Genomic DNA, 22,231 nt, shown 5'->3' with positions numbered 1-22,231 from the left:
ACTTAAGTGCAGTAATCTATGTGACTTCTTTCTTTCCTCCCTTTTGGTACCTTTTCAACCATTTTTGTGCACTTGGAAGCGACTAAACCAACAAACATATTATGTCAGACATTTGCTAGAAGCCAATTACAATAACCAATTTTGTGCAATGCTACCACGAACTTCATGTGCCTTTGATATATTGCATGTGCATGTGCGTGTGCGTGTGCATGTGCGTGTGTGTGTGCGTGGGTGTGCGTGTGGGTGTGGGTGTGTGTGTGTGTGTGTGTGTGTGTGTGTGTGTGTGTGTGTGTGCGCGTGTGAGTGTGAGTTCACAATTGTTGTCCAACTTCATAACTATATATTCATTTTATCATCATTCATGCTTTCTCCAATGTGGTGTATTTTTAGGGCTCTAAGGTATGCTAAGAAATAATTTGTAGAATGCCATATGGCAAGGAAGAATTGTTTAAACCAGAAATTAGACAATTTACACGATGTCAATCTAAAAACATAAGCCATAGCCACCTTCTTAAAACATCAAGCATAGCCACATTTCAGCCATTTCTGTAACATAATAGAAACCAGAAAAGCTTGGGCATGCATCGTAGTCCAAACATTGTATGGCTTCCTACTTTTCCGGTGTTTTGGAGGCTTTGGTGCAGCATGAGTGTCAATTGCACAGGAAGCTTTCGACAATTCTACGACTGTAATAATGAATCGTTGATGCTTACCATTGTACGCTCGAATGTTAAGTGCTTGAAATGGATAACACAAGGTCTTCAGTCATGCAGTTTACAAATTTGTAATGGACGAGACAAGGATATTTACAATCATGCATTTTACAAATCTGTCAGAAAAAATGTGTCATACCCACTTTTTTGATGGGTGCTCACGCACATGCATGCATGCACATCCATCATCTATGCAATTCCCCTTGTAATGCAGCAGGAACAATAGCACTAAGCACTAAGATTAACAGCACAAGTCATCTGATACCATGTGAGAAAGAGATACGATGCAGAAGCAGAGAAACACCTGTTGAGCACTGAAAGAGATGGATGAGAAAGAAAAATTGCAAGAACTCAGAGAATGATGAAGCGGGCCATGGAATAAGAGGGTGAACACAAGCAACACGGCTATGGCGACCACCAGACTGCCTCCAATCTCCACCTCTCCAACAGATGCAGATAGATGTATAATGAATGCGGAGAGCGGAGAGGAGGCACCTATAAATAGGCCACAGGGAGAGGACCCCAACATGAAGCTTGAGACGGCAGTGAGATTGCAAGTACCTTCAACTCATTATATATGACCTAACTCAGGGAGAGAGAGGAGGATGAAGACGACATAAAAAATAGCAAAATATGAAAGTCTACTACCTAACAAGTTCCAGGAACCTCTAAAGACGATAAGCTTCATTATTGGTGAACATCTTGGGTCAAAAGTGAAGAAGAGAGACAGAAGAGCAAGGGGAGGAAGAATAAGAGAGAGCTAACCAAGAGGAATGGGAATAATAATGTGGTTTTTCTTTCTTTTTTTTAAATTTCAATTCCAACACGTTGGCTGCATTCACAGAAAAATTACAAACCCCAAGAACAAACACTATGATTTTGCCTCAAAGCAGGCCAAAAGATGACTCTCTATCATTCAGATCTGTTGGAGCAGACAAACAAATTGCTGAATCCGGTTGACCACTAACTTTTGCCCAAGCTGGTCTGCCATTATATATAAACACACATACCACCCCACCCCACCCCCCAAGAAGCCCCGCAAAAACGGAAAAAAACCCAACAGATGTCAAAGATCTTAATGATGCAACCATTAATATCATTAATTACCAACTAAACATTGGCATCTCCAATACATATATATATATGGGAATGATTTGTCACTACTGCTTACTCCAAAGATTACCTTTTTGTTTCACTGCTTAGTATCAACATTACAAGGACACAGAATGGTTAACTTGTAATGTCTCCTGTACAGACTGACAAAGAATTGGATCGTCAACTGATGCTCCTGTTGCAATGAAGATTGCTTGCTATACAGTTGCAGAAGCAGAATCATCAGTGGAATGCTGAAACTCCATATTCGCGGTTACTGCCGATGAGATATATACAAAGATTGATTTGCCCAGGATAAAGGGAAGGGCTCCCAAAGAGAAAGGCCTTCACCCTAAGTACTCTCTGCTGGCATTTCCGAACAAGCTCTCGATTCCACCTCTTCACATTTTTGTGATCTCTCAATTCCACCTCTTTGCATTTTTTGTGATCTTGCCCTTAGCTTTGCTTGCTTGGAATGATTGAGCCTTCTGTTTCTTTATTAACTCCTTCTCAGCCTGTAATGTCAGCATGGATCCCACAGTTAATAGACCTGTTTTACTCGGACATACGAAAATCCTCCCCCCCGCCCCCCCCCACCAAAAAAAAAAGAGGACATATTTGAACACTCTGCAAGTTCATGATAAAGTGCCAGAGGACACGTCACAATATCACTAAACCCTTTTACTTGCTTGTGTAAGTAGTATACGACATGCACAATACTGTTTCCCTTTTTCTACATGAGTAGCACACACACAAATATCCCCTTCCCTGGATAGGGGGTTCAATTGATGCTAAAGTAAAACATAGAGAGAGACAGAAGACAAACATTCTTAGCTTTGCAAGGTTTGGCATCTCTTAGGACTCAGGAGTATCAAGGAACCCTCCACCTTCATAATTTTGTCAAATTTCCTGCTTACTATGCTACTCAACCCAAGTGAAATCTTCTGCAAGCCAAAAACTCAGTGCTCTTCAATCTTTTATCCTGTTGGAGAATTTTAGGTTTCATTATTCCTTGGAATGCGAGAGGTGAATATAGCTTGCTCGCTTAACACAATTGATCTCCTTAGTTTGATGTGCATTGAAGCCATCTTCTGGCATGTGTTGTCACAATGTCAACAGATTTCTCCGACATACTATCCATCGGGACCACCAAACTGTCATCAGAAGACAGCTTGCCATGAAGAAGTTGTTACTTGCACCAGAGAGTCATTATGGCTCTCCAGTTCAGTTGTGAGAAAATCATTAATGTTCTTACATAAACTTGAATCTTCCCTATGATTTCAATGGTGGGTTGACGGTTCCCAACCCAGCCTCCTAATGTTGCCTAGATGCTTGAACTAACAAGACTTGATGTTCAACAGCTTTAAGTTCAAGTTGCTCCCTGTGGATGAAAAGAGGGTAGTTGAAGGTCAAAGTTGAATACCTCCGCTTCTAGTTGTACAACCGCTGTGATGGGAGCTTTCCTTGGGGAGAAGTACATTCACTAACAACTTTTCCAAGCCCATTGTGGGTTTCAACATATTGTGGGTTTCAACATACCACTCAGCTCACTGTGTTAACCGCTGCCAGCTCAAGTCAATCTCAGCTCTGTGTTGATGCTGCTTTCCTGCCCATAGGCATTGCGTGAAAGGCCTGTGGGTTGGGCTATTTTGCTAGGCACGACAGGTTGGCTGTGGCAGGACAATTCAGAGCTGCTAGCTCAAAACAAGGTCAGGTGTGGGACACAGCTGCTTGATTTGCAACTGGCACTAAGCCCTTGGTGTCCAAGGCTTGATGAGAGCTTTCTAATCAGTTTCTGTGAATTGGATCAGGGCCCTGAAAATCTGTTGTGCTGCACCTTCAAGTATGTCCAACTGAATTCAAACTTCCTGATGCTTACAGCTCCTTGCATTCTCAGTCCAGAGCTCAGGTGGTAGAACACATCAGCTTGACCTGCAGCCAGCACTGAGCCCTTGATTTTCAAGGCTTAATGCTAGGTAGAACTCCCTGCTCAAATTCTGTTGGGACTCGACAGTGGTATGGGGCCCTGAAAGTCAGTTGTGCTGCGCGGCCTGCACCTTCTAGTGTGTCCAACTACACTCAAACTTCTTGATGCATACAGCTGCTTTGCATTCTCTTGCTGGACTTGAGCTTTCAGAACAGTCCTAAGTTATTAACCACTTACAATAACCTTGCTCTTTGTCATAGTAATCTAGAGAGAGAGAGAGAGAGAGAGAGAGAGAGATGTGTCACAACTCAACCAAAAAAGAACAAATATCCTAATGAAATTTCATATATTCAACTAGCTTAATTGTTTTCCCTTGAAATTAAAAGATATCTAAATTATTGCAGTAGAGCCAACAAGTGATCACAAGTTATGATGGACCCACTCAATGGGTTGAACAGAAACATTCCACCTATATGATCCAATTGGGCACTTGTGACAGGCATTCAAGCATATTAGGCCAAACTCACACACAAAAAGGATCAATGCCTCGGGAGTCTGGGCTAGATCTGTCAAAATAGACAGTTACACTCTACAACATGGCACAATCATGAAAAGTTTGTGCAAGAGAAGGGTTTGGTGCAAAGCTCATGCATGTTGTAGAATACTATTGTGTGTGCGCACATGCACTGGCATGCGTGTATGTGCGTGTCAGAATGCTATCACTTACATAATAAATGAAGTGCAAATACACAATCTCTCTAAGGTACTCAAGTACTCCCACTGAGAGGGCGGTCATGCAGGGGACAAAAAACCTTCCCAGCACAAAGGTAAAAAGTGTCCATGTGAAAGAGACCATTCATAACAAAACGGCCAAGTGGAACATGATATGCATACCAAACCCCCTCAAGCAAATGTGTGAGCATGTACATGGTAGGCAAATCCATCCTCCAATGGTGGTAAGCCTTAAGCCTTGCAGAAGGCTTCAAGCTTTTCTCTTGGAAGAGCCTTTGTAAACACATCTGCCACATTGTCCTATGTAGGGACATAAACCAAGTCGATCAATCCAACATGGAGCTATTCCTTCACATGGTGATAAGGCATCTCAATGTGCTTTGTGTAGGCATAAACTACTGGTCTCGCAACCACCACGGGCTGAATGTCATTGTAGATGGTGGGCAACTGCTATCCCACATGTAGATCAGCCAACAAAGCATCAAAGACACACACATCTCAATATGGTTGTAAAAGCAGCCCTATACTCAACTTCACAGCTAGAGGTGGCCACTATTGTCTATTTATTGCTGAGCCAAGATATATATGAATCCTCAAGCATGAATAAATTCCCACTAGTGGACACTCTAGTGTCATAATGTTAAGCCCAACTACAATCTTGAAGAGCATGCGAAGTGAAGATGGCATCCTTGTGCATAGAAGAGTGCCATCGTCCTAGTACAATTTACATATGTTAAGATATGTTTGGCTGCTTGTCAATGCTCCATGAGAGATAGTAAATTGAATCTCCAATTGCGTATTGCACAAGTACAACCAATTGCGTATTGCACAAGTACAATAAGCATCCAATAGCATGCTGCTAAAGAGAGGCATCAAATGGATCCCATACATCCTGGAGTCTTAATCTATCCCCTGTCTCAATGGGTGTAGAGATGGGCTTACAATCCCCCATCTAAAAACATTGAAGTAATTGTCTATTATACTTGGCTTGATGCTTGAAGAGTCTCCTTTCAATTGAAGCAAATTAGATGCCAAGATAGTAGTACAATAGCCCAAGACCAATGACATCACAACATCACTGCAAATCAGCCCAATCAATAGCATGCCATTGTCATCCACATAAAGAATAACAATCAATAGATTCTCACCGTCCTTGCAAACTTATAATGTGCTCTCTATTAGTGAGTTGCAAAAACCAAGACCAATCAAGTAAGCATAGATCTCCTCATATCATGCTCAAGGTGCATACTTCAAGCATACAAGGCCTTATCCAATCAGCACGGCTTGCCCTCAAACCCTTTTTTGACAAAGCCTCGAGGTCCCATGATATAAATCTCTTTATATAATTGCCATTTAGAAAGGTGGTCTTCATATCCAACCAATGCACATCCCAATCCAATGTGTTGCCAATGCAATAGTACTCCGTATAGTACTCATACGTGAAGCGGATAAAACATACTCATCGTCGTCACTCCCATGTTGTTGGATATGCACACCCTTTGGCACCAAGCCCTTACTTTCTAGGATTAATGCTAGCATCTAATTTACATTTGAGCTTATACACCCACCTTGTGCCTATGGTATGCTTGCCTACAAGCAAGTCACATAACTCCCATATACCATTCCTATCAATGGAATCTCATTCAAGTGCATGACTACCATCCAATGCTATACAATTTAAAGCATCCTCCTCAAAAGAAATAGGCTTTTCATTGCATGCTATAGCAACAAGTGCCTAAGCAAGACAATTACCTCGTGCTTGGCAAGTGGCTACTCTTCTTCTAGAAAGAAGTGGAGTGGACTTTTTGATGGCACACAATGTGTCTAACAACCATCTTGGGACTGTTTTAGACTCCCTAATAGCAGTCCTCTCTTTGGCCACTACATCAAATTCATATTTTCAACGGCAAAGCTACCGATGTTGCATTATCACCCCAATAGGCTGCTGAAATATCATGTTTCGATGCATCATTTTGAAACTAAGGCAACATGTATTGAACACATGATGTAAACCCACATGGGGCTACTTTTTGCACTATGACAAGGGATAACTTGCATTTGTAACCAATATAGAACCTCCACTGCTGATGATTTTGAGGGTTGATGCAAATAGCACCCTTCACTTTCTCTACTACATTCCACAAAAATGCATTTTATTGCCTTGTCGTGTAGCTAGTGTTGACACGGCAATGGTACTTAGACACATGCGAAATGCCCAAACACACACATGGTTCACTACTAGCTTTCGTGCATTTCAAGCCTCATATGGCATCATTGAGTCAAGTGCATTGAGTAGAACCGAATACATGACTACTTCCATCCGAATACAGGTGCTTTTGCACGGCAATGATTGAGGAGTTAAACCGACTACATAACTACTTCCATCCGAAGCCTATGTGCAAGCTCTTTGTGAGTTTGCCTACACCTTAACACCTCCATAAGAGTTGAGTTTCCTTTCAACCACACCATTTTGTGGTGTAATGGATTATGCGACGCTTAGCAATACATGCATTTAACTCATGTCACATATACTACCCCCCTAAACCAATGCATATCGTAACAAACTAATTGAAGGAATCGATTAGGTATGGAGATAGAGGTAGACGGACCTTACACTCAGTGAGGGAGACAGAGAGTGCGAGTGAGCAGAGTAGAGAGTGAACACGTTTTTTCGGTACAATGAGGAGTGTACCACTTTAGGTTTTAGATAGATATATGTATGAAAGTACAATGTGCTAAGGGTGTGTTCACACCCATGCACATATAAAAGGCACGATGGCCCTTTATTCCCAACAACCTCCCACCTAAAGGCAATGTGCCTTAAGAGGAGAAAAGAATCAGCTAAGTCTAAGTATGTACAAAGCTTAAATAAATATATCTATCCAACTCCCATAATCTGTCGGCAATGAGCAAACCGCTCTGCCGGAAGACCCTTAGTGAGAAGGTCTGCAGGATTATCATCTATAAGCACTTTGACAAGCTCAATGCTCTTGCTGTCAAGTACATCTCTAATGAAGTGATACTTCACCTGTATGTGCTTTATCTTTGCATGAAAGACAGGATTTCGTGCTAGCATGATAGCACTCTGACTATCACAATGGAGAACAAGTAACTCTGTGATACCAAGCTCTCCCACCAGACGTGAAAGCCATAAAGCCTCCTTGCATGCCTCAGTGACAACTAAATACTCTGCCTCTATAGTAGACAATGCAACACACTTTTGTAGCCTGGAGATCCAAGAGACCACTCCTCCTGTGAAAGTAAACACATACCTAGAAGTGGACTTCTTGCAGTCCGCATGACTAGCATAGTCTGCATCCGTAAAGCCAACAACAGATGCTTTCTGCTTTCCAAAGCAGATGCACAACTCCTTTGTGCCTTTGAGGTATCTCATAATACCTTTCACTGCATCCCAATGCTTCTTGCCAGGGGTTGCCATGTATCTGCTAGCAATGTCAGGACGTGTAGCAACCATAGCATACATCAAACTGCCAACAGCTGAAGCATATGGTATCTTGGCCATTTCAGCCTTCTCATCATCAAATGTAGGGTTGTCCTCTGCACTGAGTTTCACATATGGAGGCAATGGAACCCCAATTCTTTTCCCCCCCTCCATATTGAAACGCTGCAAAACTTTGGAGATATACTCCTGCTGAGATAGATAGAGTAAACCTTTAGATCTATCTCTAAGTATTCGCATGCCAAGAATGTGATTTGCATCACCCAGATCCTTCATGTCAAAGCTGCCATTAAGACTTTGCTTCAATGAATCCAAGGCATAAGTATCCTTGCCAGCAATCAGCATGTCATCAACATACAAAACCAAGATAATCAGGTTGGCAGTTGCCATCTGCTGCCTTCTTGGTGTACAAGCAGTGATCCACTTGACTTCTATGAAAGCCTTGGAACTGCATGAATGTATCAAACTTATGATACCATTCTCTTGGAGCTTCTTTCAGCCCATACAAACTCCTTTTGAGTTTACATACCATTTGTTATTTCCCTTTTTCCACAACCCCTTCAAGCTGCTGCATATATATATCTTCATGCAGATCACCATGTAAAAATGCAGTCTTTACATCCATCTGTATGAGCTCCATATCCTCAACTGCAACCAAGCCCAAAATGGTTCTCAATGTAGTCATCTTGACTACAGGAGAGAAAATCTCATCAAAGTCAATTCCATGCTTCTGTTTGTACCCCTTTGCAACCAATCTTGCTTTGTACTTTGGTGAGGAACCAGAAGTGACTTTCATTTTGTAAACCCATTTGCATGGAAAGGTTTTCTGCCCTTTAGGCAACTGCACCAAGTCCCAAGTGCCATTTTTTTCAAGAGATTCCATCTCTGACAGCATGGCTTTATACCATTTCTTGCTATCCTGTCTGTCCATTGCTTCCTTGAAGCAAGACGGTTCACCACAGTCTGTCAACATGACATACTCAGCCACATTAATTGCACCAGGAACAAATCTGTCAGGTTGTCTAGTAGCCCTAGACGATCTCCTAAACCAATGGTCATTGTTTGCTGGCTGTTCCTGCAAATTTCCATTTTCAGCATGCTGTCCTGGCATTTCAGCCTGCAAATCAGCATTAACAGCTTGTTGTCCTGGCTGTTCCTGCACATGTAATGGCTCATTTTCATGGGCAATAGTTGACTGATCATTTCCTGCATTTACAAGTTCATTTATAGCAGGTATTTGCTACTGTACAGCGGGCACATTTTGCTGTCCAAAAGGTATTTCTTCCCAGAATACAACCCTACGAACCTCCTCAGTCTTTTCAAGTTGTTTGTGCATGCGATCTTCCCGAAAGATAACGTCATTGCTACGTACTATTTTCCTTTTCTCGGGATCCCACAATTTATACCCCATTTCACCCTCGTCACCATATCCTAGGAAAATGCATTTACAAGACTTTGACTCAAGTTTGCTGCGTTTTTCTTTACGAATGTGCACAAAAGCCTCGCAACCAAACACTTTCAGATTAGCAAATGAAGGTGGTTTGCCCGACCACGCTTCTTGGGGAACTCCCCCCCCCCAAAGACCTGTTTGGTGACCGATTAATCAAGTGAACGGCTGTCATAACCTCTGCCCAAAAACCATGGAGTAATGCACCATGAGACAGCATCATACGGATCTTATCCTGTATGGTCCGATTCATACGCTCTACAACTCTATTTTGGGATGGATTATGAGGGGCAGTGAGCTCCCTCTTTATCAATTTGTTGTCACAAAATGCATGAAAGGATTTGGACACATATTCCCCACCATTGTCAAAGTAAAGACACTTAAGTGTCTTATTTGTCTGATTTTCAGCCAATGCCAAGAATTTTTTAAACTTGTCAAGCACTTTATCCTTGCTACGAATAGGGTAAAGCCATACTTTCCGTGTAGCATCATCGACAAAGGTGACAAAATATTTCTTTTCCCCTAAAGATAATCCTGGCATTTGACATACATCCGAATGTACTAACTCTAGAGGAGAAGATTTCAAAGAAAGAGACTTTTTGTGAGGAGTCTGTGCATGTTTTCCATAAATACAATGATCACAGTGCTCAAAATCAGCATAACGAAGACAAGGCAAGTAACCCAAACGAGAAAGCACTTTCATTCCTCTTTGACTCATGTGTCTCAACCGGCCATGCCACAAAGAAACACTTAGCTACTCGGTCACGGCAACAACATGGTCACGCACACTAGATACATGAAGTGGATACAACGTATCACTCTTGCAACCTCTGGAAATAACCCTAGATCCCTTACAGATCTTCCATTTTCCATCACCAAAGGTGGTATGAAAACCATCATCATCGAGCTCCCCTGTGCTAATCAAGCTCTTCTTGAGCTGAGGTACATGCCGCACATGCTGAAGTGTAAAGACAGAGCCATGCTGAAACTATAACTACACACTGTCAATACCTGCAATCTCACATGCATAGTTGTCCCCAAGATGGACAACACCATCTCGACCCCCTGTATATGCGGAAAACCACTCACGATGAGGGGTGACATGAAAGGAAGCGCCTAAATCAAGAATCCAGGTATGCATGTCATCATCTGTATCTGCAAGTAGAGCATGTGCACCAAAATGTGAAGAGACAAAGAGTACATCACTCCCACTATCACTATCATGAGTGACTACATTCACCTCTTCAATTTTTACACTGCTCTTCTTAGGCTGACTGTCCTTTTTCTCTTCCTTGCAATCATCTGTCTTCTTGCCTTTTCCTTTCTCTTTCTTCCATTTGTAGTAGTCACGTTTAAAGTGACCCTTCTTGCCACAATGATGGCATTCAACGTCTTTGCCACGTGATTTACTGCGTCCCTTGCCATCATATTTGCCCTTTTGTTGTGATCTGTCCCTAGTATGCAAAGCACTGGAAGACTTACTGGATGCATTGTTCTGTCGATTCATCTCTTCCATAAGTAGAGCACTCTCTACATCAGCATACAAAAGGATCACATTAGAATTGCTCATAGCAGTCCTGAATGTATCCCAACTCTCTGATAGAGTGCAAAGCAAGAAAGTAGCCTTAAATTCCTCATCAATCATAAACTTCAAGGCAACCAGCTGGCTGAAAATGGAGTTAAACTCACTCAAGTGAGTAGACATTGCTGTACCTTCTTTCATACGCAAATCCATAAGCTTTTTCAGCCAATACACTTTACTTGCAGCGCTCTTCTGTGCATATAATTCTTCCAGTCTAGTCCATAAAGCATATGCAAAATCCAAACCTTCAATGTTGAAGAGCAAGGCATCAGAAATCGATAGCTCTATGGTTGAGCGTGCAAGCTCATTCAACTCATCCCAATCGTCCTGATCCATGTCCGCAGGCTTTGCCCCTTTAGTTTTGATCGGCTTTGCCTGCTTCTTTTGTAACAGGATATTGTAGCACTATTTTTGCCACACTGCAAAATTATGTGCGCCTTCAAGTTTCTTTATATGCATCAAATTACTGCTGTCATTGCTGCCAGCCATGGTTTTCAGCTCAAAAGTGACCAAAAAACCAGTAAATGCAGGCCCAAATTGTCACCCAAGTGACCAAGGTACAAACAAGTACCAATCAGCAATAAATGACCACGCAGAAGTACAGATTTCAGATCTGTAATTCAGTTTTCAGAAGCACCAAACCAAGTGCTACAACATTATCCAACTGATTACAGCTGTTCCAAAGGGCATGTGCATCACATTACATGAGAAATCCCAAAATTTCAGCTGCAATTTCTGTTGTACGTGTACCCACGGGCATAAAATTTGACACGAACGGTCAAAAGCCCCAAAATTTTGTGCTCAAAAGCATCAAACACACGTCTACATTTCCTCTGTAATGCATAGGACTATCCAATTTTGCCAAAATAAAACAATTTTAGCAAAACCCCCAAATTCACCAAGTGTTGATGTCCAAATTGCACGGAATTCAACCTGCATGTACATAAAATGACCAAATGCAGCACAAATTTTGCCCAAATCGCAAAAGCCCCAAATTGCACGGGGTCCAATGTGCCTCAATGTCGAGAAATTGAGTTAATTTCAGCCCAAATTGCACATGTACATTAAAAGCCCCAAATGTTGGGAACAAAATGTCACAAATTCCTGCAATTTTTGAGACAGATTTGCTTGTCTTGCATCAAATTTCCCAAATCTGGGAAAAGCCCCAAATTTCTGGCCAAGATTTGCCTTCTTTGCTTGTGCACGCGAACACCCGGTAACGGGAAGTAAATCAGACTGAAATTTTCTGATTTCAAATTTTTTTTTTTTTAAATAGGCCTTGACTGCCCGTGGTCCGTGCGGCTGCATGACGTTCGTCACTCGTGCAGCCCCCTCCCATTCGTGTGGTTGCCGTGCAACACGCCTCCAGTCCCGTCAACTGCAACCTCGCCAGGCGCCGGCTGCGTCACGTGTTGATGGTTGTGCTGGCCTGGTCGCAACTGCTGGTTGTCAGTCCGCCACACTGCGATACTACAGACCTGCTCGACTGGTTGTCGCCCGTCGCTCCACGCTGGGGGTCACACGGCTATAGTTCCCGCCACTCCACGACGGGGGCCAAGTGCACACTCTCCGCGCTGGAGTCTTCCGTAGGTTACGACCTATTGCGTGTGTGATAGAATGCTGCCTAATTCAGGCTACAGCTCCCGTCAGTCGCCTCACGACCTGCTTGCCTGTCCTGCTCGAACTTCGAGAGGTACAAACGCCTCAACCGCAGCTCATGCTTGATGTCTCGAGAAGCGTGCAGAACCTGATGGCTCTGATACTAGTTTGAAGGAATCGATTAGACACGGAGATAGAGATAGACAAACCTTACGCTCAATGAGGGAGACAGAGAGAGTACGAGTGAGCAAAGTAGAGAGTGAACACATTTTTTCGGTACAATGACGAGTGTACCACTTTAGGTTTTAGATAGATATATGTATGAAAGTACAATGTGCTAAGGGTGTGTTCACACCCGTGCACATATAAAAGGCACAATGGCCCTTTATTCCCAACACTAACAATCACATCAATTTTAGCCATGGCTAAGACAATTTTAAAACAAGCAGTCACCTCTAGATTGAGCTTCATTTAATGAATCCAACCATAACATGTCAAGTCATCAATGAAAGTCACAAAGTACAAGGATCCTACTGAGGATGGGATCCCCATCAAACCAATACATTACTATGTGCTAGCTGAAATTTTTAAGTAGCTTTGTTAAGTCCACTCTTGGGAAATGAAGCTCGGTACACCATGCCAAGAACCATTCCATCTCAATTGTTCAGAAATGAGAGAAGCATCAGATGCTAAGCCTCACCAACCACTAATAATAGCTCATTATATACCAATAGAAGAAGCTACAACTATACAACTAGACACTTGTAAGCCTATAGGTCGTCCCTAATACATAAGCCCATAGTATTTAGCAACCAACACATGGTGCATCATACAAGCCTACACAAGATAATTAGTATCATCCACTTTGTCCTCATCAACACTTGTCCCGTTGCGTAATAAAAGGCTAGACACTTATCTTGTGCTACTCCACTTTTCCTCTTTGCACTATTAAGTCTTCCTTAAAAGGAGACAGCTCTTTCTCTCATTTCACATCAAGTTCTTAAAGTGGCTCACAACCATCTCCATCGTCATCCTCCAATTCTTCATCATCAAACCTCTCAATGTCCACTCCTCTCATTATTGTTTTTCAGAACAGCATACCTATTAATTCACTTCATCATCTAAGACCTATGAGATGGAATTATACTTTCCTCACTCTCAGATTGATTGTAATTTAGTGCATCCCTAAGTATTTCAGTTGACTTGGATAAGGGCTGCCTGGGCCAACTCAATATAGGAATCACTTCTAAGTGTCAACATTGGTTTTCATGCAAGCCATGTGGCTAAATATACTGCTGATTCTTTCTAATACAACTAAATGATATGAGAGAGAGAGAGAGAGAGAGAGAGAGAGAGAGAGAGAGAGTAGGTTTAAGGGTCTTCTACATTGGCAATTAGATCTCATTCAGCATGCTGATATTCTCCCTAGCAAGGACTTGGTTCCTTGGCATATGGCAATTTCTTCTGCTCCTTTGCCGTGACTCTTGCGTTCCTCATGTGATTTCATATAATATAACTACCCATTACAAAAACAAAAAAAAAAAGAGCATGTGTGGGTTTTTGAAATTACAACTTCCACATAATACATGATGAACTTTTCTTTCCCACCCCTGCTCACACTGCAAACTCAGGCCCTAAAACTTAATCATCAAGGGCCTGTCTCAGGAACTTAATTTAGCTAGATCAAGATGATAGCAAACTCAAATGGCTTCAATCTGGTGTCAACAAACAACAGCTTTTGTACACAAACAGGACAAAGGAAACAGAATTGATTAAAAGACGATAGTATGAGAACATGGACCAGTCAATTCTTAGCAATGTAATATGTGCAATATTATCATGAAGTCAAGAAAGAGCCCCTTGCAAGGATGGTGGAAGGACTACCAACAAACCTTGGACATTTTGGATTTGGCCTTGACAACAGGAGCCTTTGCTTCAAGTTCTGCTTCCCTCTCAAGCTCCTTCTTTCGAGCTTCCAAGTTTTGTTCAAGATAGTACTGTCCAAAAAGAAGCAATGAAAGGTCAAACAGCTGAAGAAACGAACACAAGCCACAAGATTGAAATAAACAATAACCTGCAGAAACCTACATTGTAATCTCCTTCATAATTCTGCAGTTTTCTGTCCTTCACCTCCACTACTCGATTGACAATCTGTCGTAAAAAGTATCGGTCATGGGAAACTGCAATAACTGTTCCCTTGTATTCCCGCAAAGCCTCCTGTTGAGAGACATAAAATGTTCAGTACAATCCTTGCTGCACATCTGTCAGATAAGTCTAGTCAAGAACCTGCCAGGTTGTAAAGTACAGATTAATACCTCAAGCATCTCTTTGGAAGGAATGTCTAGATGATTTGTGGGTTCGTCTAAAATTATTAATGTTGATGGTGTAACCATGAATTTGCAAAGTGCTAATCGTGCCTGATACAAAGTTCAGTTGCCAACTGGTTTATACAAAAATTTCAAGATGTGTAGCACAGTACTCTGAAATCCAGAAATAGGATGCATAAAAGTAGATCAAATGAAATCACAAAAAATAACAGAGTCAAAAACCTTCACAGTAGCCCATGAGAGCAAATAATGTTCAAGAAGCAGATGGAAATGCTGCTGCACACTAAATATTAGCATGCTTACTTTTACTTAGATACTTTTGACCTTACTAAAGCCATGGTCTATGACACAAAGTTTCAGTATTCCAAATTTAACAGATTTGCTACATCAGGGCATTTTTAACCAGCTTGCATGTGAAAATTGATAGCACTACGCATTTGAAAACAGAGACTTTCAAACACTCATGTGTACAGCTCAAAACAAGATATATCCAGGCATATACACCTGCAAGACTGACATACAAATGCAAAATTAGACACGTATCAAATACATGATCTGATTTAAATTCATGGGAAATTCATCATTTGTATTTTATATATCAAATACATAACCTGATTAAAATTCGTGGGAAATTCATCATTTGTATTTTACATTTTTCAAAGGCTTCTAAATCCTTTGATTTAAAAAATGATAATATGGATGTACTCATGCAGCAATACATGTTAATACATTCACCTAAGAGTAAATGCATAGATTCTAATGTTAGGATATCATCACAATTCTGCACCTGGATAATGTGTACATGCATTGTCAGGCAGGCAGATCCTATGAGGAACATGTGAACATTGCCTTCCACTTTCTGTGTTTCTGGGGCTGTTAGCATTTTAGCATCATTTAGTATGCAGCCGTCCTTCCTAGGGATGATTTGCTTTCTATGCAGGCTGTAGCCTGTGATTTCTTCAATTTCCTTGTCAACCATATAGTTCAATTGCAACTCTTGTGTTTCGCATTTCTAGTGATAAAGGTAATTACCCTTTCCCAGAGAGAGAGAGAGAGAGACTGTGTGTGTGTGTGTGTGTGTGTGTGTGTGTGCGCGCGCGCGCGTGCACATGTGTTGTGTGTTGGTGTAGTTCAGTTGGCAGATTGAGCACATGGTGACCATGAGGCCTTGGATTCAATTCTTCGATCTATCATATAGTAGTAGGAATCCAAAAAAAGAAAAATTTGAACCAGGTCCACGGGTTGATAACACATTGACTTACCAATGCAGTAGCCACTCAATGAACACAAACACAGTTTTGAGAAAAGCCTAAGACACTGGCTAGAGAAGAGAGAAGTGAGGGAGTGAAGAAAATGGGGCAAAGAAAAGAGAGGAACACAAAACCCATTTCCATACCCCAGAAGCAAAATCAAAGTTCCTGAGCTACATTTCCTAACAATTACTGCACCATTGTACCTAGACAAAAACAGTCAAAACCTTTTACATTGGAAAAAGCACTGACCTTTTCTCCACCACTCAGAAATGACACTTTTCTATCCACCATTTCTGCTTTGAAATTACAGCGCCCAAGGAGCCCTCGTATGTCATTCAAATTCCAGTCTTCTGCAGCCTCTACCACAGTCTGCAGGACAGTCTTCTCAAGGTCTAGAGCTTCTGCCTGTAATGTACCCAAAGCATCAGCTATCTTTAGTTACTCACAACTTTCCTCCTTAAATTTCAGACCTAGCAAATAAGAACTCCAGAGTTACAAGCAAATTTCATAGACGGATCCAGTTTCTTCCAACTTAGCTGCTCTTATCCACTTTAGCATACAAACCTACTCTTTTGGACCTCCTTCCTCACAACTGTTACAACTGACATCTCTCAAATTTGTGTTTTTGCATGAAAAGTGAAAAGCTGGGCTTAAAGCCACACCCATGTTTTAAGCCCTCGTTGCACACGATATACTTGTAGCATTTTGGTAGCCCATCAAGAACTAGTCTAAAATCATACACTTGCAATTTTGGTAGTCCCTTAACACATGTCAAAAAACAGGCCTGATTTTATCCTATGTTCCCTCAAATCTTTGAAACATATGCACTGGTGAAGGCTGTTATTTACCATGTCTCAAGCTGGAAATAAATTTATAAAGTCCTTCCACCAGTCCTTACTTCTCAACTGATTAACATAACAACCCATATCCTGTGACGTAATCAAATAAGTACTACCTCACTAGAACCCTTAGAATGCTGGGATCCAAACCTGGTTTTGCTCAAAAAAATTAGGGACTACTCTGTACTCTCCAAGGCAAACTTCCCCAGAAGTCGGTTCTTCAATGCCCATTAGAAGTTGTAGCAATGTGCTTTTTCCACAACCGTTTGGTCCAATTATTGCAAGCTTCTCCCCTCTCTCAATCAAAAGATTAGCTTCCTCAAACAACACCTGCAGACACATGAGCACATCTGAGTTTTGAACACACTGGAAAAATTAGAAGTAGAAAGTATTTTATACATTCCCTTGTGACATGTATACCTTTCCCTCATATCTGAAATGTAGATCCTTTATTTCAGCAACAAGACGACCACTTCGCTCCAATTCAGGAAACCGAAACCTGATTGCTTTATGCTCAAAAGGCTTCTCAAGTTGCTCCTTATTTTGAATCTTTTCCAATTGCTATTACACAGAAAGATCAACATAAGCATGCAGTACAAAAAGACGACTTCTTAAATAACGTGCAAATGAAAACTCCCATGAAACACATTTAAGAAACAGCTTGAATGCTACCCCACAACAGACACACAAAAAGTAGTTACTAATTTACAGCTAAATCAAGGCTTAATACTGCTTCCTTTTGAGGCCTGCTCAAGTCTACTTGTATGACCCTGAAGAAGATAGTTCAAGTTTTGTCATAGAAAAGAATACAATCAGATGCCCTAGCAAGTGACTGTGTCAGCACATAGCCTCGAGACTTGCATTGAGCATTTAACCACAATTGTCCGGTCAGACATATTGTTTACATTTGTTCAGTTCAAGAATTCAAAATTCTAAGACATTGTGTCCCCCTTCCCAAGAGTGATTTGTCAACTGTAGTGGACACTGGAACTGACTTAATCAAACAACTTAGATCCACCACTTCACACTTACGTCTTCTGCATTTCTGGTCCATAGAGGTCTGGTTCATATAGATATGGTGTATGAAATCTGATGCATGGCCTAGGCCAGTGAGGTGTGTATGCGCAAACTAGTATTACCAAACAGAAAGTGAGCACATGACCTGAGTAACCACAGTTATGACAAGGACGAGAATGCAAGACTATTTAATGGAAATATCATTCAAAACACTTCAAAAGCACTACATCATCAAGCCTGTACAAACTTCAATTTGTCAAACCCCTTTACAGAATTCGCACCACCAGATGACTGACTTTTGGAACAGTAGTTACGAACTAAGTATTGGATAATCCAACCTGCAGGAACTGAAATGAGCCACTTCATCTATCTCTAGCTATAACCCCAACCCATGTGGTGTACGAACTAGACTACTTCATTAGAAACATCCTTGCAGCTGTTCACAAGTATTGAACATTCCAATCTGCACGAGCTGAAATGAGCCACTTCATCTATCTCTAGCTATGATCCCAACTGGGTGAACCAAATTTGTACTTCATTAGAAATAGCCTTGCAGCTCTCTTGGCAATTGCTATACTAGTGTAGATATCAGATAATGCAACACAGAGAATCTGAGCTGTACCTTTTCAGCAGTAGTGGCTCGCCCAGAATTTGCACCACCACTGAGTCGCTGAATAATATCTTTTGTTCTAGCAATTTCCCTTTGTTGCTTTTCCCATGCTATCCGCTGTGCCTCAGCTTTTTCTGCTTTTGCCAGCACATATTGACTGTAGTTCCCTTCAAAAGTTTGTGACACTCCCAGATCTGTTTCTACAATTTTGGTGCATAACTGATCCAGGAAAGCTCTGTCATGTGAAACAACAACCATGGGTACATCCTGGGCTTTAAGATATTTCTCTAGCCATTCAATTGTATCAAGATCAAGGTGATTTGTTGGCTCGTCCAGTAATAAAAGATCCGGTTCCTGTGGCACCAACCAAACCCCATCAGCAAGCAATGAAAACCTGAGGAAGCACAACATCAACAACAAAGCAACCCTCTCACACATTATAACCACACAATGCAGAGAAGAAAAAATGGCATCCTACTCAGTTGGTGTACTCCAACACATGCATCACATAAGAGCTTCTAGCTGTCAGGGTCAGGCATATGCTCACAACAAATAAACCACTTTTGTGTACAAATTAATAATAAACTGCTACAGTCCTATCACATTAAGATTAAAGTCACCATGGTGCTGCAAAATTCAGCTGAACTTATAAACAAATGTGCTGCAGTGTAGTATTCTGCAGTTTCAACAATCAAAGAGAGGCCCAAACCAACCTATGATTAAAGACCTGAATTGTACCTGGAGAAGGATCTTTCCTAGTGACATCCTCATTTGCCAGCCACCACTAAAAGAAGCTACGAGTCGATCATTGTCATCCTGAGAAAAACCCAATTCAGGCATCATCTTGTTAATCTTGACATCCACATCATATAAATCTACTGCCTGTGCTTTCTTTTGCAATTCATCTAACTCATCTAGAAGTTTTCCCATGAGGTTCAGATCCTCAGTACTTGCTTCCAGTTCTTTTTGCACTTCCTCAAGCCTTCGAGAAACCTTCATTTGCTCTTCAAAGGCACTCATAAACTCTTCCCTCACGGTACGGCTAGGCACAACCTCAAATTCTTGTGTAAGAAATGCAATCTTCATGTTATACTTTGCTTTTATGACATTCCCAGAATCAGCCTCTTCTATCCCAGCAATTATTCTCAACTGGGTGGTCTTGCCAGCTCCATTCACACCTACCAGTCCAACCCTTTCACCCTTTTTGACATCCCAACTCACATCTTTGAGCACAGTTGCACCTTTATAGGTTTTGCTTATATGCTCTAACTTGACACCAGAGGAAACACTGGAAGCACCACTGAGGCTTTTTTTTGCAGACCTGTTCTCAGTCAAGTCTATGTCAGAGGACACAGAAGCATCCACCTTTGTTTCCAGGGCAACAGCATATGGGGAAATTGTTCTATGACCTTTGGATTTGGACTTGACCTCCGCTATGGGGGAGCACATATGAGCTGTAGCCGAAGGCCCATTTAACAAGTTAGACGTAGCCCACCACCCCTGATGAATGCTTTGACTCTTTCTGAGAAGCTCAAAGGTAAGTCTTGAGAGCTTCTCATTTTGTGTCACTCCGATCATGGAAGAATCAGTGGCAAAGCACTTGGTCTCCAATCTCATCCGTGAGCTTCTGTCTGGACATTGGCTGAACTTGTCCAAAGGCACATCATGCTTAACTGGATGTGGTGAAATTTGGCGACCTTGGATCGAGGAAGACAAGAGACTCAGTGCCCCTGCTTCCATTCCTTGGTGGGGCAGAGAGCCTGACCTCTTGGAGGCTTACAGGATGGGAAACCAGATAGAGCCTTAACCGAACAGCCACGTGAACTTATGGTGGAACAGCCTGGCAAATTATGCTTAAAGAATCTTTTTGGCCCAGTTCAATTTCCAATGAACAGCCTGTATTGCCAGACGCAGAGCTCAAGCAAAATTTAGCTGCAAACTGTCAAGAGCCCTTCTTGAGTATACCGAGCTGAAATTGAGACCATAATCCAAACTGAAAGTTCAACCTGTACACATAGAGAGAGGAGAGAGAGAACCCAGCTGAACTGTTGATCAAGCGAGCCTTATGAGACCAGCAATCCAATGCAAAACTGTGCCCCGGAAGCCCTTTTATGAGTAAAGGCCAACTGAAATTATGTTCAAGGAAACCTTGGTAAACCAGCAAACCAATCGCGGTGTCAAAACTGTGGACAGGAGCCCCACTGCTGCTCTCCCTCTGCTGGAAGAGTGATGAAAGGCCAGCCACAACAGCTGATGATGACGATGAAGGTGAGGTTTGATGATGCTGATGCTGATGCGAGAGAGACTTAGGGCACCTTCTCCTGCCACAAGCATATACTAGTACCTCCGAGGCTCCTATATCCTGGAGGTCGGCTCTCTGCCTGGAAATACAAAATATCCCAGAGCCACAATTTCCCGAACAATTTTGTATCCCTTTGATTGGCTATCGTGATCCCTCCTTTCTTCTTGAATTTTCTTCCCGGATTGATTTCATCCTCAAAATTTCCCTGTATTTTTAAAATCGATAAATTGCCTTGCCTTCCACTTTTTTGGCCAAAAGCAGATCCCCAACACCCCCTTATTTACATTCTAAGGAGAAGAAATGAGGAATATGCTTGAAATCTTTTTTGGTAGCATTCCTAATGCAAAACAACCTCTTTTACTTTCCATTCCACTTCTGTCCTTCAATTAAGCTCAAAAAACTCAGGTGAAGCAAACATGCAAAACTCCCTAATTTGAATAACACCCTACCTTTATTGTAGGCGTTTCTATAATCGTTCTAGCCTAATCATTCGAGTTGAAACTTTAGGCTGTGTGAGAGAAAAAAGTTGAGAATGCTACAATCAACTTTGATGCATGAAAAAGATTAAAGGCTGCTGGAAATTACACATATATGTAAGTTGAGATATCTCCATGTTGTTTGTGAATGATGGGCATGAATGAAGGAGATGGCAATTAAAGGATTATTCTAACATGAAAATTGGAACAATGCCTTAGGCTGATTACACACGGGGTGCAAATGCCTGCCTACCCTCAAAACTACAAGAGTGTAATGCCGCATGGTAAAATTTTATTGGGTTCGTGTTTTATGGGCTATGCCCAAGTCTAGGCAAGCCCCTGCATAAGGTGCACCATCGGATAACATCAATAGAGTCAAAGTCTACACTCATAGAGGCACTCATCCAAATCAGCACTAGGGGCATATCATGTATGAATATAAACTATAGGCATCAAAGATGGTGCTATGCATGACATTCTATGAGCCATTTGTGGGGTCTAGTATCCAAAGTCAAGATTAGGAGGTGAAAAGGACTGCAAGTTGGCCATGAAGATCAAAAGTCAAGCTTTGAATATCCATTAAAGTGAATTAGCAATGAACTTCAACAAATGGTGATGGTACCAAGGCATGCAAGGGCATTTGTTGTACTTCAGAATATGATATGTTCTTCTTCTTGTGAAGAATCTTTCCTACTGAACCATCTAGGCTAAGGAATTTCTAGATCTTCAAGCTCTTGTTCATAGCCTTATATTGGATCCTAAAATCTAGATCATTAGTTTTAAGGTGGTTTGTTTACATCCATGATTGTGCTCAAAGTTTGTCATGAAATCTTGTAGGTATATAGCTCTCCTATG

General features: G+C 41.6%; 1 protein-coding gene across 1 annotated transcript; it reads right to left on the bottom strand.

The window, feature by feature from the left end:
• Window positions 1-1,792: 1,792 nt before the first annotated feature.
• LOC148023266 (ABC transporter F family member 5-like) lies at window positions 1,793-21,005 on the bottom strand. The gene is made up of 9 exons (XM_087696308.1): window positions 19,337-21,005; window positions 18,611-18,952; window positions 17,392-17,532; window positions 17,122-17,301; window positions 16,382-16,537; window positions 14,868-14,969; window positions 14,641-14,769; window positions 14,445-14,549; window positions 1,793-2,320 (listed from the first exon to the last, which is right to left on the bottom strand). Exons 1-9 carry the CDS (start codon window positions 20,336-20,338, stop codon window positions 2,225-2,227), a joined length of 2,253 nt encoding a protein of 750 aa, XP_087552434.1. The 5' UTR covers window positions 20,339-21,005; the 3' UTR covers window positions 1,793-2,224.
• Window positions 21,006-22,231: the final 1,226 nt, after the last annotated feature.

This window comes from Lygodium microphyllum, chromosome 16, assembly GCF_053477565.2.
Source record: "Lygodium microphyllum isolate KBCC chromosome 16, Lygodium_microphyllum_v1.1.10, whole genome shotgun sequence".
NCBI lineage: Eukaryota > Viridiplantae > Streptophyta > Polypodiopsida > Schizaeales > Lygodiaceae > Lygodium > Lygodium microphyllum.
The sequence above is the reverse complement of the archived record's forward strand: the minus strand, read 5'-3'. Positions and strand labels throughout refer to the sequence as shown.

Excerpts from the sequence above, each read along its gene's own strand:
- LOC148023266 (XM_087696308.1), bottom strand. The coding sequence starts at position 20,338 with ATGGAAGCAGGGGCACTGAGTCTCTTGTCTTCCTCGATCCAAGGTCGC. Across the intron at positions 14,970-16,381 it reads TTCTGAGTGGTGGAGAAAAG|GCACGATTAGCACTTTGCAA; the intron begins GTCAGTGCTTTT and ends ACTTTGTATCAG. Across the intron at positions 14,550-14,640 it reads ATTATGAAGGAGATTACAAT|TACTATCTTGAACAAAACTT; the intron begins GTAGGTTTCTGC and ends CTTTTTGGACAG.